The sequence below is a fragment of the Sinocyclocheilus grahami genome, unplaced genomic scaffold (assembly GCF_001515645.1).
Source record: "Sinocyclocheilus grahami isolate Dianchi unplaced genomic scaffold, SAMN03320097.WGS_v1.1 scaffold3.1, whole genome shotgun sequence".
Taxonomy (NCBI): Eukaryota; Metazoa; Chordata; class Actinopteri; order Cypriniformes; family Cyprinidae; genus Sinocyclocheilus; species Sinocyclocheilus grahami.
In genome coordinates, this window is record NW_015505182.1 from 3,317,668 (window position 1) to 3,334,412 (window position 16,745).

Sequence of the window (16,745 nt, forward strand, 5' to 3'; positions counted from 1 at the left end):
TGTATTTGCAGGCCTATTTTCATGCACACAGTAGTGAGTGAAAGAGAACCCAACTGTGTTAACCAAAAAAAAATTACCTGCAAAGCCCTTTCTCAGGATATGACAGGCTTCATTATTGCACTAAAATGGCATTGAATCAACAGTTAATTTGGATCTGTCGTACTCACAGTGCTAGTTCAGATAGCCGAGTCATTCATCGACACTCTAAGGGGACTGTCCTAACTCCCATCCCATTAAGTGTTTAATTATGTTGAATCAAAGTGTTTAATTACAAGGAATCGGATGCTATATTTTACGTCCAACCATCTGTTCACACTCCTCCTGCTGTGTAGGTTTTATCCCACCGTGTTCTTCTGCTAGCCTGTGGAACTTCCAACTATGTATTTTTGCATATGTGTCACTGAATTAGTTCTGTCAAGATTCCATCAGACCTTGAGATCTCCCCCACATGATGGCGCTAGAGTTACACACAGAGAGCAATGAGACGTAACAGGGAATTGCATCACAGCACACACTCCTCTGCATGCCTGCTTTCTTTGATCACATATGCATACACGATTGTCACAGTGATTGTATTGTATACTTTCATTAACATAAATTGATTATGTGATTGCTTTGCTTTTGACAGCATAATTGCATTTAAATTTAATTAAGATCCTGGTCATACGAACGCCACTTGCTGCAACCACACATTTTGTCAGAACTCATTATATATTGAAGTCTAACACAAGAACCAAGACTCACTTATAATAGATGAGAGAATTTTATTTCCCTGTTCTTCAGACGATAGAGACAGAAAAGTGCAAGAAAAGGCAAAGCATTAGATTCTTCCTTCCTAACCCATTAATTCATTAGTTCTCTCTAAATTGTTTAATGGAATACACAATGAAAACGTTTCTTCTGGGCTCCCCAAACTGCTTGTGATGTTAAACTGTCTTTGCAAAGAACCACACAGTGTTGACATAAAATGCTTTAAGAAATTAAAGATGCTTTACGAGTAAAGCCATTGACCTGAAAGAAATCCACTTCTTGTGACAAGATGACAATTTGAGGAAATGTCATGGAAAAAATACATTACAACAAAATATGATACAACAAATAGAATTACATTTTATTTTTAAAAAATATGCCGGTATCATGTAAGATTAATCGTGTGATATGCAGAGAAACAACTCCAAATATGCAGAAAGAAAATAAAAAAAAGCTATGAATATAATTAGAGAGCTTACATAAATTGTACTAATGGCAGCCATTGATGTTGTTTATGATGCCAGCTCCACAATTGCAGTTCAGTTTTATTCTACACACAGTATTGATTGGTTAACATTATCCACACAGTGTTTCAAAAGTGGTATATTTACTGAAACATTTTAAGCACTTGCACAAGACATTTCCAAGATTTAAAGGTTGATTTAGACATCAGAGTGGTTTGAAGGCCCAAACAAACAAATAGCCTTCACTGCGACAGCAGATTTATTTATCAGTAAGTGCTGGGTAATTGTGATCTAGCTGTACAATAACTGCATGTAATAGCCTTGATATTTTATTTAAATTGCCACTAATTAAAAAAGGTGCATTCCTTTAACATGTGCATAATATGGCCCCCGAGTGTTTTTTTCTTATCAGACAACCTCCTACTTGAAATATCTGACCTTTTTAAACACAAGTTTGTTGAGTGGTCTTGTCGGGAAGCACAAGGATGAACGGAAACAAAATACCTTTAGCCGGATACAGCACTTTCAAATCCTGTGCAACAAAGCTTGGAGATACCTCATCTGCAAGGAACCTCAAGGTAAATTGACGGCTCACACAGTAGATAATATTGTCCATAGTCACACACTGAAAGGCTGTGCAATGTGGAAGGCGTATCGAAGAGCATTCGTACCACAGTCGGGCCACTGCGTGAAAGCGATACACGCTGATGCCCAGGGGACTGACGTCAAAGCGGTACAAGAAGTTCCTGACCGCTACCATTTCTGTGGTCTTGTCCTTACTGCCCACGATCATGCTCTCTCGCCACGTGTTGGTCTTGGGATTATAGCGCAAGAGGGTGTATCTCAACGTGCCCCCTGCAACAAACAGTTCACCGTTGCAAGCTGTAGCCTTGTGAGCTACGGCGAATGTCTCATTAGGAAGAGGTGCCACAAAGGTCCACCGGTTTGTCCGGGGGTCATAGCGCTCAACCGTTGACAGGCATTCGCCTCCAATGGCGTACAGATGGCCCTGCAGAGCCACAAGTTTGCAGTGAGGCCTTGCCTCATTCATGGGGCTTATTTCGCTCCAAATGGAAGTCATTGGGTTGTAACAGTACACTTTCTTCGAAGGGGTCACTTCACGGTCTGGGCCTTGGAAACCCACAGCGATAAATAGATAATTATCCATGGTGCACATGGCGCAACCTTTAGATAACACTTCCTGGGGAATGTGGGTATGAAGGTGCCATGTGTCCTTATAATCCTCGTAGTAATAAATACCGCTGGACGACTTAACTGATTCAGACCCTAAATCTGTCGACTGTGACGGACGTCTACTCCAATCAGGGGAATCCATATCTGCGACCACTAACCACTTCCTTCCTCTCATGCGTTGTGTTTGGATGTGATCACGCTCCCCTGCTTTCAGCCTGCCAAAGAGGCCTGGGTCTCTGAAGACCTGAAGGTAATTATCAGACATGACACGGAGAGCAGCTTGCTGAAGGGCAGTGTGACCGTGTTTTTTAGCAAGTGTTAAAGCCTCCAAGCAGTTGCCTAAATCGAGCTTCCCTGCTAGACTCTCGAGTTCTGCATTAAGAAATCTGTATGAGCGAGCTTCTTTTCTCAGGTACTTTCCCTAATCATCTAATGCAGTCTAAAAGGTTTGAACGAGCTGTCCAATGGTGCAGGATCACTTTTAACATTCATGCATACTACACAATGTTCAATAAGCACTAAATGATGATGGCTGTCGTAAGTATTATGAGCAATTTAATTTTATTACCATCTCTCTTATTTTCATTGACAAAACAAGTGGTAATATATAACATTACTTCTACTTTTATGGCTTATACTGGTGTTAGTGCTATAATTAATATAACATAAGTACCACTTCATATCCACAATATGAATACATTTTTTTCTTATTTTATGGTCAAAACTCAGTGGTTATATTCAGAATGGAACCGCAGTGCAGTATACTGTATAATGCCTCAAAAATGAAGAGTAAATATATTTAAATTAGTATACTACATTGTTGTCACGACCTCACGACTTGTCGCATATGTAATTCTTAAATTATTTAATATGAATAGAATTCATATTTTAACAAAACTATTAATTTAAGATTATATATATTTTTAATTGAATATATATATATATTTTTCTTTTTTTTTTAAAAAGTTAAAACATTTTTACTTCAGTTCAATCACAGTACTGAAGGAGATGCAATAGTGTGGCAAACAGTATTTCATGCATTATGCTCGGAATGTACACTGCATATTTCAACAAATGCATTAGGCCAGCCATACAAAAATTAACATACTGTGCAAACTATAAACTATGCATGTAAAGTACTATAGTAGTTTGCCATTCTGAACATAACCAGCCTTTTTAACTGAGGATTCAGCAGGAGAATTCCAGACTTCAGGCCATTTGTGAGCACTAGAGTCTTTAGGGTGTTATTTTGTGAGTCGAGTGGGTGTTTGAGATTCAGACACATGTCAGACATAGTGACCTCCCGAGGCCTTGTTCTACAAGCCATTTGACTTGCATACGAGGGGCATCTGAGACTCGATTCAAGATCGGCGCTCACGTTGACCTGATTCTGTCCTTGCTCTCACACACCTGCCCTGCTGCATTTGCTTCCCTGCTTAGTTTAAATAAATAAATGTCCTTATATGCAATGCTTGGTTTTATTTCGCACTTTATCATGAACTAAAATGTTATTTTTGTTGACTAAAATTTGAGTAAATTTGACTAAAATCATTGAATGACTTGACGAAATACTGGCTTCATTTAAAGGATATTGTCCTCAAAAGACAAAAAACTAAAACTAAATCCAATAGAATACAATGAGAAACAGAATTCCATAAACAAAGACCTTTAATTATTGCATTTAGGATAGAAATAGGAGTTACTGTTGGAGCTACTCACCAAAAACAATGAGGCGTATGTGTGTGTCAGTGGAGCCCAGTGGATTCTGGGCCGTGCAGCGGTACATGGAGCCATTTAGTTCTGCAGGCACTCGCTCCAGCACCAGTTCCTTGCCATCTCTTTCAGTACTGCCATCCAGCAGTCTGCCACCAACCCGCGTCCAGGTGAACAGAGGCTCAGGAAACACCTCATTCTGGAAGTAGTGTGTGTGTTTAGTACACAAGGATGTGAAGATAAAGGAAAAAAGGATGAAGAGAAAAAAATCAGTCCGAAGAAGACAGGGATGCAAAATATATCGGTACTAAATCAGTTACTGACTTATATTTGATTACTTTTTTTTAATTGCAATTTAAATTGTGCATGATTTATCCTACATTTGACATTTGTTGTCATCTAATGCTCACCTCATTTGAGCTTTTTCTTCTTTCGAAAGATAATTTCTCAAAATGAATATCCATTTTTTAATAATACATCATAATGTTATGAGGTGTAAAATCACAATTGATTTTAATGCTTTATTTTACATTTATTTAGTTAATACAGAATTTATATATAAAACATTTATCCATTTAAACAATTATTAGCTTCAAAGGCATTTTATATCATTAAGAAACGTTATATTATGAACAATATAAACTCGTAAAATAAAAAATGCTTCCTTTAAAAAAAACACTAAAACAACAAACAAACAATCAATCAATACCTTTCCATTTGGAAGAAAGGACAGAAAATAAGATAAATAAATCTTGCACCAAGTCATCAATGAAATGCAATACTATATTGAGACAATTTAAGCATTTCTTGTAATAGACTTCCAGGAAGAGGAATGTAAGGGGTTTGATGGTTGTTAGGTGGGCAATGAAAAAACATCACATTAAACAGGTAATCCACAAGAGGCAAAAGAATATCAATTATTCTTATGTGCTCCTTTGCAGTGGTCCATGGTGTAGCATTGTCTGCAGCTATGCCTGGGAGCCCACTAACACAATACATAATTTCATGTCTATTTGAGCAAGTCTTTGCCTTTTAATACTTGTGAAAGCTCACTATAAGACCATTTGATTCTACACAAGAGGACAGGTGTTATGAAACTCAGAAATCTCAGTGTCTGTGCCAAGGCTACGTCCCGATTAATTGTAGATCCAGTTTCCGGACATGGTAGAGGATTTCTTTCCCCTGCTGATCAAACCATCTACCCATGTTCTAGGTGGGATAAGTGACTGGCTGGCACAATCCATCTAACTTCACAAAATCATGTGGCTTGTCTGGGTGACCTTTGATAATGGCTCATTGGAGAGTGTGGCTTGCCTGTGTCACTGGACTTCCACATTCACACCATGACAGCAGTGAAATGAGTTTGCACTTGCTGGTGGAATCAGGTCAGATCCAGATAAAAAAAATATCCCCCATGGCACTTGACTGGTTAAAATCAAGACATAATAAAACAAGCTCTTGGAGAGTATAAATGCTCAGTACTCAAATGCAACTTTAAATTAGAAAGGAAGAAGGCACCAATGTGACCTCATTTGTTGGTGGTTAACTAGAGTCTAAGTAAACCAAAGGGGATATTGAGTTTTTTTGTGACTGTTTGAACTGCAGGGTAGTATTTAGTTTTCTGTGATAACATTTATCTTATCTACATGTGAAACCCAAGGCCGTGGAGCAGCTTAGGATAAGGGAGATGTTCTTCCAAATACATTTCTATTGGCTTTAAAATCCTCTGAAATCTTTTGTGCAAATATTAAGATCCAAACTGGATTTATGTCCCCGTCAAGCCTGTTTATGGTGACCATTCTTCTATTATTTAAAGGTGTACTTCAAATATGTAAAATGTGGGTGGAATAAACACACAGATCTGCCAGACAAACTGCCTATGTACCAACCAACTCCCTCCTCTACTCAGGTAACTCCGTCTTAGCGCTTTTTCCATCCAAAACCCAAAAAAGAGAGGGCATTCTTAATGGAAAATTCAGTTTTAGATGGTAGATGTATTTTGAAGCATAGTTTTTAGCTAATCTGAACTGGTTCAGGCTGGTCATTAGCTGGTCTAACTGAACACTGACTGGGATTAGACTGGGATTGCTGGCCATCTAAATGGTCTACAAGCTTGCAAATGACCAATTCTGATCTGCGAATAACAATTCTACATCTGCTAATCACTAGTATAGACCAGCTAATGACCATTTTACACAAGCTCACAGCCCCTTTTAACCGGCTAGAACACAGCTAAACCTGAAATTTCCACGAGGAATAAAACACAACTACTGTAACATTCTTTTAAATTCATGACAAACAAAATAGCGTAAAGTAGATTCAGTGATGATAGCATATCAGGTCTAATTTATTTCCACCTGAATGCCGTTGGCTAGACACATCTCTGAGTCAGAGCTGTCACAAAGATTGGGTGGATCATCACCAAACTGTTCTGTGTTTATCTCCTGGGGAAGATTTTTTTATTTTTTTAGCTCTTGGCAGACAGTGATAGTTACACTGAGACAATCTCCCTGCTTCAATAGGCTTGTGGAACTGATGGACTATTGAAGCAAGTATAAATTTGGTGCCGTTGACAGTAGAGCGCTCCTGGCTAGCTCTGTGCTCACACCTGTTTTGCTAGCTAGTCTGACAAGAACAAACGAAAGCAGCAAAATCCCTGAAAGCTGCAGTGAAATACATCAACAAACAGCTGATTTGTTTTTAATCAGATTCTCTTATGCCTTCTGGCGAGAATACCAAACAGAAAACAAACACAAGTAAGAGGAGTTTAGCGTTAGCAAAAAGAAGCGAAATGTTAGCATTATAAATCAGCCTGCCTTATTTCTGGGGCTAGTTGTTGTCAAACTTAGATTTTTCACCGCAAAAATAATTTTCTAGATCCATTTTAGTGTCTTATTTATAGCATTTTACTGGAAAGCATCTTTTAAACAAGATACATTTATATGAGAAACAAAACGGCCATTATTAAGATTAAAGAAAATATTATACCTTATACGCTACTATACCACAACAAGCTATAATAGGACCTAATTAAGCTTATTTTTTTAACTCGTCCTAACTGAATTGTTTTTTTTATTAGGCACGAATATAACAATTTCATGATTCTGTGCTTAAAACAAGTATCATACTATTTGCCAACAGGGTAAGAAAAATAAACTTAACTAATCATTCTTAAAAAGTGTCAGAATTTTGCTGCTCAAATATGTGTTTCTTGTTTTAAAGATATTTTTACGTCCAATATTATTCAGATATTTTTATTGGAAAACAATACCTAATTAATAAGAAATTTGGTAACACTTTAGAATAGGGAACACATATTCACTATTAACCAAGAGTCATCTATGAATACTTTCCTAATAGTTGTTAAGTTTAGGTATGGGGTAGGATTAAGGGATCTACAATACGGTCATGCAGAAAAAGGCATCAATATGTGCTTTATAAGTACTAATAAACAGCTGATATGCTAGTAATATGCATGCTAAGAAGCAACTAGTTAATAGTGAGAATTGGTCTTTAACATAAAGCACTACCAGAAAATATTTTTTTTGTAAAGTTCTGACTCACCAATTATTTCCTTTAACAGCTAACAGCATGCAAACCGGATAAATATCTAAATGGAACAAATGTGACCCATGTTATCATTTAGCAATTTTATGACAATTTTTCATTTAAAGAGATTTATTAAATGCAACGCTGCATTAGTTTTGTTTCCTTCATTCTGTTTATAGAGATGACACTGAAATATAGAGTGCTAACAATTGAGAAATCAATTAAAGAAAAGATAATAGCAAATTAAATGGCATTTCATCCAAAGAGCTTTGTTGTCACTCAGTCTGAGTGTCTTTAGACCACTTACAAATGCAATTTGATTCTTATATTAGACTCTTATCATATCTCACAACCCATATATGTCCAGTACTTTCTAATAACCTTGAGTGCTCAAGGTCTTTTTTTGAGTTGCAGCCTAAAGTACTTTCCAATAGATCATTTTCAGAGTTCTGGTTCTCATGACCTTTAAAGGACTTTGAAACCCCCCTATTTTGATTTCATAGCAACTTACATGATTAAACGGTTTGATTTTGCCAGATGAAGTGCGTAAGAGGAGTTTAGCGTTAGCAAAAAGAAGCGAAATGTTAGCATTATAAATCAGCCTGCCTTATTTCTGGGGCTAGTTGTTGTCAAACTTAGATTTTTCACCGCAAAAATAATTTTCTAGATCCATTTTAGTGTCTTATTTATAGCATTTTACTGGAAAGCATCTTTTAAACAAGATACATTTATATGAGAAACAAAACGGCCATTATTAAGATTAAAGAAAATATTATACCTTATACGCTACTATACCACAACAAGCTATAATAGGACCTAATTAAGCTTATTTTTTTAACTCGTCCTAACTGAATTGTTTTTTTTTATTAGGCACGAATATAACAATTTCATGATTCTGTGCTTAAAACAAGTATCATACTATTTGCCAACAGGGTAAGAAAAATAAACTTAACTAATCATTCTTAAAAAGTGTCAGAATTTTGCTGCTCAAATATGTGTTTCTTGTTTTAAAGATATTTTTACGTCCAATATTATTCAGATATTTTTATTGGAAAACAATACCTAATTAATAAGAAATTTGGTAACACTTTAGAATAGGGAACACATATTCACTATTAACCAAGAGTCATCTATGAATACTTTCCTAATAGTTGTTAAGTTTAGGTATGGGGTAGGATTAAGGGATCTACAATACGGTCATGCAGAAAAAGGCATCAATATGTGCTTTATAAGTACTAATAAACAGCTGATATGCTAGTAATATGCATGCTAAGAAGCAACTAGTTAATAGTGAGAATTGGTCTTTAACATAAAGCACTACCAGAAAATATTTTTTTTGTAAAGTTCTGACTCACCAATTATTTCCTTTAACAGCTAACAGCATGCAAACCGGATAAATATCTAAATGGAACAAATGTGACCCATGTTATCATTTAGCAATTTTATGACAATTTTTCATTTAAAGAGATTTATTAAATGCAACGCTGCATTAGTTTTGTTTCCTTCATTCTGTTTATAGAGATGACACTGAAATATAGAGTGCTAACAATTGAGAAATCAATTAAAGAAAAGATAATAGCAAATTAAATGGCATTTCATCCAAAGAGCTTTGTTGTCACTCAGTCTGAGTGTCTTTAGACCACTTACAAATGCAATTTGATTCTTATATTAGACTCTTATCATATCTCACAACCCATATATGTCCAGTACTTTCTAATAACCTTGAGTGCTCAAGGTCTTTTTTTGAGTTGCAGCCTAAAGTACTTTCCAATAGATCATTTTCAGAGTTCTGGTTCTCATGACCTTTAAAGGACTTTGAAACCCCCCTATTTTGATTTCATAGCAACTTACATGATTAAACGGTTTGATTTTGCCAGATGAAGTGCACCCTTCCTCGGACAGGTCGGACCATTTGGATTGATAGCTCATGGATAGCAGTACCAGGTCAGCAGCTGACAGATACACGTGTTGTATTGCACACTCTGTAAGAATGGTCACTATAGCCGTACATCACACAGGCTTAACTACACATGCGGGACAAACCTCCTCGTATCCAAAACTGAACTTGGCCCTGGTTTCGTAACCCCCATGGACTTACCACTGGAGATCCTACCTGGAAACCTTGGACGGTGATGCGAACCGTATCCCCTACCTTTGCTCTGGTAGGGGTTATCATAAGCTTGGGGCCTTTAGGAGCCGCTACGGAAGGAAATGAGAGAAAACACTGTCAGTTACAACAATACTAGAATACCAGCATAGCATTAACAGACTAAAGTCATGGCGTTTGACTTGGAGGTCAACTTGGAGATTCTCAGTTTCATTCATTGAAATTGCTGAGGAGTATTTATTTCCCAAGAGAGACAAGGACCTAAATTGGGTAGACACTCATTACTGAAGAAGAAATAGAGCGTGCAAGGCAAACGGTGGAGGAAGTAAGATAAGAGACACTTAGAGAACTAATTCCCTTGTCTTGTGTGGACCGAATCTCCCAGATGGGTTTAATTTGGTCTCAGAGAATGGCTGGGATGTGATGAAGGAAAGGAAGGTTAAAACATCATATTTTGACCTTCTCAGGCACTGAGGATTTCTCTTGTGTACTCAGGGGGAAGATAAGAAAGTGATTTTGTACATCTCTGGAAAGTGAGACCACAAGTTTCTCAAGTGAAACTTCCTCTATTCGGCAACACGAGCTAGGCGCTTTATAGTGTCAGAGTCTGAGTGTGAGAACACCTCCGACTGGTCCCGTGTTAAGTGGTTCTGCATCGTTTACTATGATTACCAGCATCCACTCTGTGTAGCCCTGAGAGCCACACAACAAGTTTTGTGAGCCATATGTTTGCGCTACCATATAATTCCAGAGCGAAGCTTAGTAAATGAAGATTGGACTTGAAATTGTTCAAAAATACATCCCGCTGTGGCCTTTTTTCAACCCTCATTACGGCTAATGCTACGCTTTGGCTCCTATAACACATACAGATAATCCAACTACTGAGAACTATGTGAAACAATGGCTAATCATGCTTTTAGCCATCAATCAAGCCACAGAGTGTCCAGCAAAATCTAATGAGGCATCAGGCCAGTCTTAGTCAGTTTAATGATTACCCCCCGGTGCTGCTTAATGGATTATGATTTCCGCTCTCACATTTGTAATGGATCCTATGAATGTGTATTTCACACATAAATCAAGTTAGGGCAGGACACTACACAGAATGCACAGAAATCCTCTTTTGCCTGCTTGCTTATTATGGAAATTATCCGGGATATTAGCGGGCAGGCTTTGCGGAGTGGAGAAAGAGATGTGAAATGCAATACACGAGAGATTAAGAGCTTGTCAAGGCATGAATCATGACTCAATGACTCCATTGATTTTCCCTAAGAAAACAGTTGAAAAACAAAAGGAGAACACTGATAGGGCCTGTGTTCTGACAGAGCAATGGGCACTCAAAGGCTGACCCTGCCTTTTCCGTACCAAGTGGTTGAATTAACGGATCAATACCTTGGATTGCCTAACCTAAGCCCTAACCACCGGAGCTGTCAAAAAAATTCACTGAGCTGTGACATTTTCCTACCCGTGGTGCCAGGTAACTGTTCTGCCATAGCATTTGTTGCTTTTGAAAGAAAAAAGGGCAAACTTGCTTCTGTTAAAAAGCATTGTGAACAGAATTAGCCTGAGAAAGCCTTATAAAAAGCTTGCTGTTGAAGTAAGGTGATGGCCAGATGTTTGGGACCAACTCCAGGAGGAGCATTTGGTGACCCATGCCATCACCTTTGATTATGGCTGCAAGCACCATATCTGATGAGCCACAGAGACGTTGACTTTTCAGGCTTCACTAAAGGAGGCAACTACAAAGTCTCAAAGTTTAGTCATCAAAACATTATTTATAGTATGAAAATATTTAACTAGTCTTAATGCACAATTAAATATACAATATCAACTAGACCAGCATAAAAAACAGCCCAAGCTGGTGTATTTAGGAGAGCTAACACTGTCCAACTTGATGACTCTGTGCTTAATGCAATTTACCCAAGTACAACATGTTCCTGGATCAACATTTTTATCAACCAATCGGATTCTACCATTAGGTTTATTTATGACTGTTGATACAAATGTTCTTCCAGGACCAACAAAGAATCCATGTTCAATATGTATAAATTATGTCGGATTTAACCCTGGCTTTCTTCTCAGAATTGTTTGACCAACTTCTCATGGTCCACTCAACCTCCAAGCTATTGAAACTCTTGATAGAGAAACGAGGTTGTTTGAATGTGCACAGATTCATTCACACTCCCACACACAACCCACAACAAACATCTGCGCACTTATTATCAGTCTATTTGGTGGAGGAACTTGCCGTGCAGGCATAGATCATCTCTAGCCTCTGGATGTGAGAATATAACTCATTCCCCTTCTGTGTTTTTGCTGAATCAGTAGCACCTTCACCCATGCAAATCCTTACTGCTGAGCCTGACTCCGTTTTAATTATGGAGAGGGACTGACTGAATAACTGCATATTTGGATATGACTGACAGACAGCCAAGTCTTTGTCAAAGTCTAAACTTTGAACCTTGAAGTCATGGCAACAAGCCCAGCCGTGATGCTCTGAGGTGAGGACGGCGTTCTGAGAACACCGCCTCCACAGACCAACCGCATCCATTTAGAGCACAGCGCAAGTCTCGCCTCATGAATATTCAGTGAATGTAATACAAATTTGAGTCGCTGTCAAGATGTTTCTGTCTCATGTGAAAATATTCAAAACTGTGAAAGATTTATGATTTGTGAATGCTTCTATGACTTGCATTTCATTTTCTGACTGGGTACAGGTTAGTGGATCACCTGTACTGGAAGTGGCATGATAATAACTGAAATTAAACCTAAACATAATATCTTCCAGTCTTATTTCCTCAGGTAATGGCTGCTATCAGCTTTGCCATCACAGGAATACATTACATTTCAGAATATATTCAAATATAAATCAATTGCAATTGCATTTCACAATATTACTGTTTTTACTGTACTTATACAAATGCAGGGTTTAATTCCGACTTCAAAAATGACAGTTTTGCACATGCTAAGCAATGCATAAAGGAAACAGATACAAAAACATTCACACATATGCATGAATTTCTTCACATAGGAGCTCACTGTTGTCATTTGGGGTTGTGCCAAGCTCAAGCCAGGTTTGTTGATGCTTTGAATTCTAAGTAAGATCCGATTAATAACAACAACTGCACATTTTTGGATTTGTATTCTCTGGGTAAGAACAAAGAGAAGCCGAAACAGTGCTCTCCATCTTTTTTTTCTTAAGGAACATAGATGCTGTTAAATTTATGGATTGAATTGTTGCGCAGACAAGCCCTTGTTAGAATATAAAAGTAGAAAGTTAGCAAGGCTTTTTTAGGCCTGCACTCTAGCGAATGTACTTCTCTCTCTCACTACATTGCAAGCAGTGACACAACACCCTGCTTTTCTTGTGCAGCTTCAGAGGCAATGTTCCTGCTCTCAAAACACACATTTAAAAATTTTTTTGATGATGTGGTTTATATACTAAACTGTAATGCCTAATATTGCTTAATGGACTGAATTAAAATGCTGTGAATGTACTTTACAAATAAAACCAATTATTTTTCATTTTGTTTGGAACTTCATAGATGTGAACCAATATAAAAGCTTGTTCAAAACGAATGAATAAATCTGGCATCAGTGCAAAAATAGATTCACATTACACAACACTAGAGTTAAAAAACTGACTTTAAATAGGGATTAAAAAGGGTAATTTAAGAAAAGTATAAGAATAAATAACATCTTCCTCATCTTGACTGGCTTTGGGATATGTCTCACAGTATATGTTTTTTTACATTTCTCTATGTATCATTAATATGTGTAAATAACAAAGCAATTCTGCCAACTGAAAGCTGTGTGAATACATCTACTGCAGTATAAACGATAAAGCAAATTCTCTCCCAGCTGACGCATTTCTATCATTGTACAGTGTATGTTATTGACTAAGGGATCTGTCTTTGTCATTTAGCGCAAACCAATTCCTCACGCACTGTCGTGGCTATATGTAATTTACTCTGCTGTTATTTTCTGCTGTGGTTGTAATAATTATTTCATGAACACCAGGGAATCATGTTTGAGTGAAAATAAAACCACATCTCGCTCTCATGCTAAGAGGTAAACATTTGCAAAAGAAGCAGATACTTTTGCGATAGGATTACGAGTTCTGTCTGAGCAGCCATGAAACGCACAGGGGGAGATCATGCCGGAGCGAGACGAGAATGATGGAGCCAGTGAGAATGAGAAATATTGAATGGAGAAGGCATCAGCTTCTAGACCATCTTCTCTTTCTCCGTCTTATCACTGTTTTTTGTCCTTTCCCCCGCCTTCATCTCTTGCTGCACTGTTCCTGCACCACTAAGTGAGAGAAATGTCTCTGTTTATCTTGTCTTGAGTCTCATCACTTGCCTCTTTCTGAGGGCTGATAGCAGAGACTACAAGTGAGTGCTGCCTTTGAAGTGATAATGGTTTCGTCAGGCCATCTTTGTTGTAGCTTTAAAGGCAAAACCTGCAAAAAAGCCTCTCATCCATGAAAATACAATGCCAGTATCCCATTCTTTGGCAGCATTGTACAACTTTCATTACAGTATAAACAAGTGAACGCAACAAACCAATTTCACTGACACAAATATGAAACACAACAAGCAGTTTGGCATATCCCCGTTTTATATACTCTATATTTATAAATAAACCAATAAATAATTAAATAAAAGTAGGATGGACACTACGAAATTTCTATGAGGCCATGCCTTATTATTTTTTCCTAGTTGTTTTTTTCTCATGATCACGTGGGTAAAATGCTTAACACGTTAAACGCATTGCGTTCTTATTATGGGCTCAACTGCTTGTCTGAACATAGAATGCTTTATTAATAATGTGTTTACTGAGTTTGGTCTTTTTAAAACACTGTCTAAATGCATTAAGCCACATTAAACGCTATCCTTATAATGGGTTTTCTATTGGAGGAAAATGCTTAACTTGTAATTAAACGCATTGCGTTCTTATTATGGACTCGTCTTCTTGTCTGTACAATGAATTGTAAATCCTTATTTGTATGATTTACAAATAATGTGTATACTGAGTTTGGTCTTTAAAAACACTCTCAATTAATGCATTAAGCCACGTTAAGCATTTCAGAATGTCCCCATCAAGGTTGCGTGCGTTACTGTACCAACAGTAGACTCACAATGCATAGTGTTTTAAAAATCAAACTTCAAAACAAATCTTATGTCAAGATCACGAGAAAATTAGTCGTGATAACGAGAAAACAACTTGTGTTATGTCGAGATCATGAGAAAACAACTTTTGCTATGTTGAAAAAATTAAGTCATCATCACGAGAAAACAATTCTCGTTGTCTTGAGATCACGAGACAATTAAGTCGTGATCACGAGAAAACGAAAGAAAAAAATTATAATAATGCATGGCCTCTTAGAACTTCCGCAGGAAACTGACTAAAATATGCTGGTCTTAAAATAAATGAAAATAAAATTTACAACATATATGAAATAATTTAATGTAAAATTAACAATAAAACGAATACATATACAAATAATTATTCCAGAAGACATTTCAGTCTTCAGCGTCACATGGTCCTTCAGAAATCATTCTAATATGCTAATTAAATGAAACCAAACAATTTGAAAGGTGATGTATTTTTAAGTCAATTATTTTTTCTTTATAAAGTAAATTTGAAATAGTAATTTGCAAAAATATGCAATACAGGTATAAGGTACAATACAGGTACAAAAATATGCAATACAGGTCTGCGTGTGTGTGTGTGTATACACACCACACACATACACATGCGGCAAAACATTACTGATTAGCTAAATAAATGTTTAAGTCAATAAATGTCACTTATACCCAAATGTGGCAAAGCATTAAAGTGTACAAATTAACAAAAAATTAACAAAAACTTTATATATATTTTATAAAACTCTTTCTATTTCTATTAATTTTATCTTGGGTTAATGAATGTTATGTTAGAGTCCCTTACCTCTGGTTTATGTGCCAACTTTCTTGCAGTACCTTTATGTCGCCAGGATGTGGCGCTATAAATCCTCTGCCACAATCTGGGTTAGATCTGAGAGATAGGTAGTCTGCCTCTGCAAATAGTGTACAGAACTCCTATTCATAGCCATGCTAATCACCAAGGTAACAGTCACACAACATGCTCAACTCATTCCCAGCCTTGTTCTTTGCAAACACGCTATCTTCAATTATTCATACTGTAATACAGCTCCCTGAATTTTGACATGTTTGAGCATAATTCAGTTTTTGTGTTTTGCGGATGACATACTTGAGTTTTTACTGTAACACAGTCTCAAACATGTATGCTCTCACCAACACTTTTCTAAGGAAATGTGAGTCGACATGCGCTTAATTAAGTTTCGTTTAAAATTGCTTAAACATGTCCCACAATGTCCAACTGGTATGTTATAATAACTACATTACAGTAAGCGCCATTAATCATTTCAGCAGAGCATTTCTTATTACTGGTAATGACTTATCACACAATGAACAGGAAATGGCCATTGTTTCTTTTCACAGGGGATAATCAATTGTCCTTATATTAATTTCTCTCTAATGTGCCTTCAATAATTGCCTTGTATCTACAGCCGTAGTCACAATGCTCATTTCCGTCGATACAAATTAGATATAAGACATGTTTGACACGCTGTTGATGGCTGTCCTTGATTGGTTGTTGTCTGGGGAAAAGCAGAGTTTCTAAAGTCCTTTTTAGGCAGATGCCGGGCTGTCACACGTCTAACTCCCACGCAACCCGAAATAGTTCCGCATGAACGCAAGAACTCGTGTCTCACGCCTTAGTAAGGGGAGTAATTACACAGCAGCCAATGTAGAGTCTATCCAAGCAAGATATATTGCACAATAATACAGTAAGTGCTGAAATAAGCCAAAATATCATGTAGTTCAGTGCCCTTGAAGTGTTTTTGGCAGTTCTTAGATGCACAACATTACAAAGGAAAGAACACCCCCCCCCCCCCAGTTCCAGGT

The 16,745-nt window shown here is 37.2% G+C and overlaps 2 protein-coding genes across 2 annotated transcripts in view; both read right to left on the minus strand.

Annotated features, from left to right (window-relative positions):
- Positions 1 to 1,087: 1,087 nt before the first annotated feature.
- On the minus strand, positions 1,088 to 9,599 carry LOC107581457 (kelch domain-containing protein 7A-like). Its single transcript, XM_016267023.1, has 2 exons — positions 9,522 to 9,599; positions 1,088 to 2,829 (listed from the first exon to the last, which is right to left on the minus strand). Exons 1-2 carry the CDS (start codon positions 9,597 to 9,599, stop codon positions 1,657 to 1,659), a joined length of 1,251 nt encoding a protein of 416 aa, XP_016122509.1. The 3' UTR covers positions 1,088 to 1,656.
- A 175-nt stretch (positions 9,600 to 9,774) lies between these two features.
- The window catches only part of LOC107581463 (immunoglobulin superfamily member 21-like), a 107,488-nt gene continuing 100,517 nt past the window's right edge, over positions 9,775 to 16,745 (minus strand). Inside the window, exon 5 of the mRNA XM_016267036.1 lies at positions 9,775 to 9,869. Within this exon, the coding sequence (XP_016122522.1) occupies positions 9,843 to 9,869 (27 nt within the window). The 3' untranslated portion in view covers positions 9,775 to 9,842. The remainder of the gene's footprint in view (positions 9,870 to 16,745) is intronic.

Bases quoted from the DNA above. Each gene is read 5' to 3' on its own strand.
- LOC107581457 (XM_016267023.1), bottom strand. From the start codon at position 9,599: ATGAGCTATCAATCCAAATGGTCCGACCTGTCCGAGGAAGGGTGCACT. The intron at 2,830-9,521 runs GTAAGTTGCTAT...TTAGATGATTAG, and splicing joins AAATCAAACCGTTTAATCAT to GGAAAGTACCTGAGAAAAGA.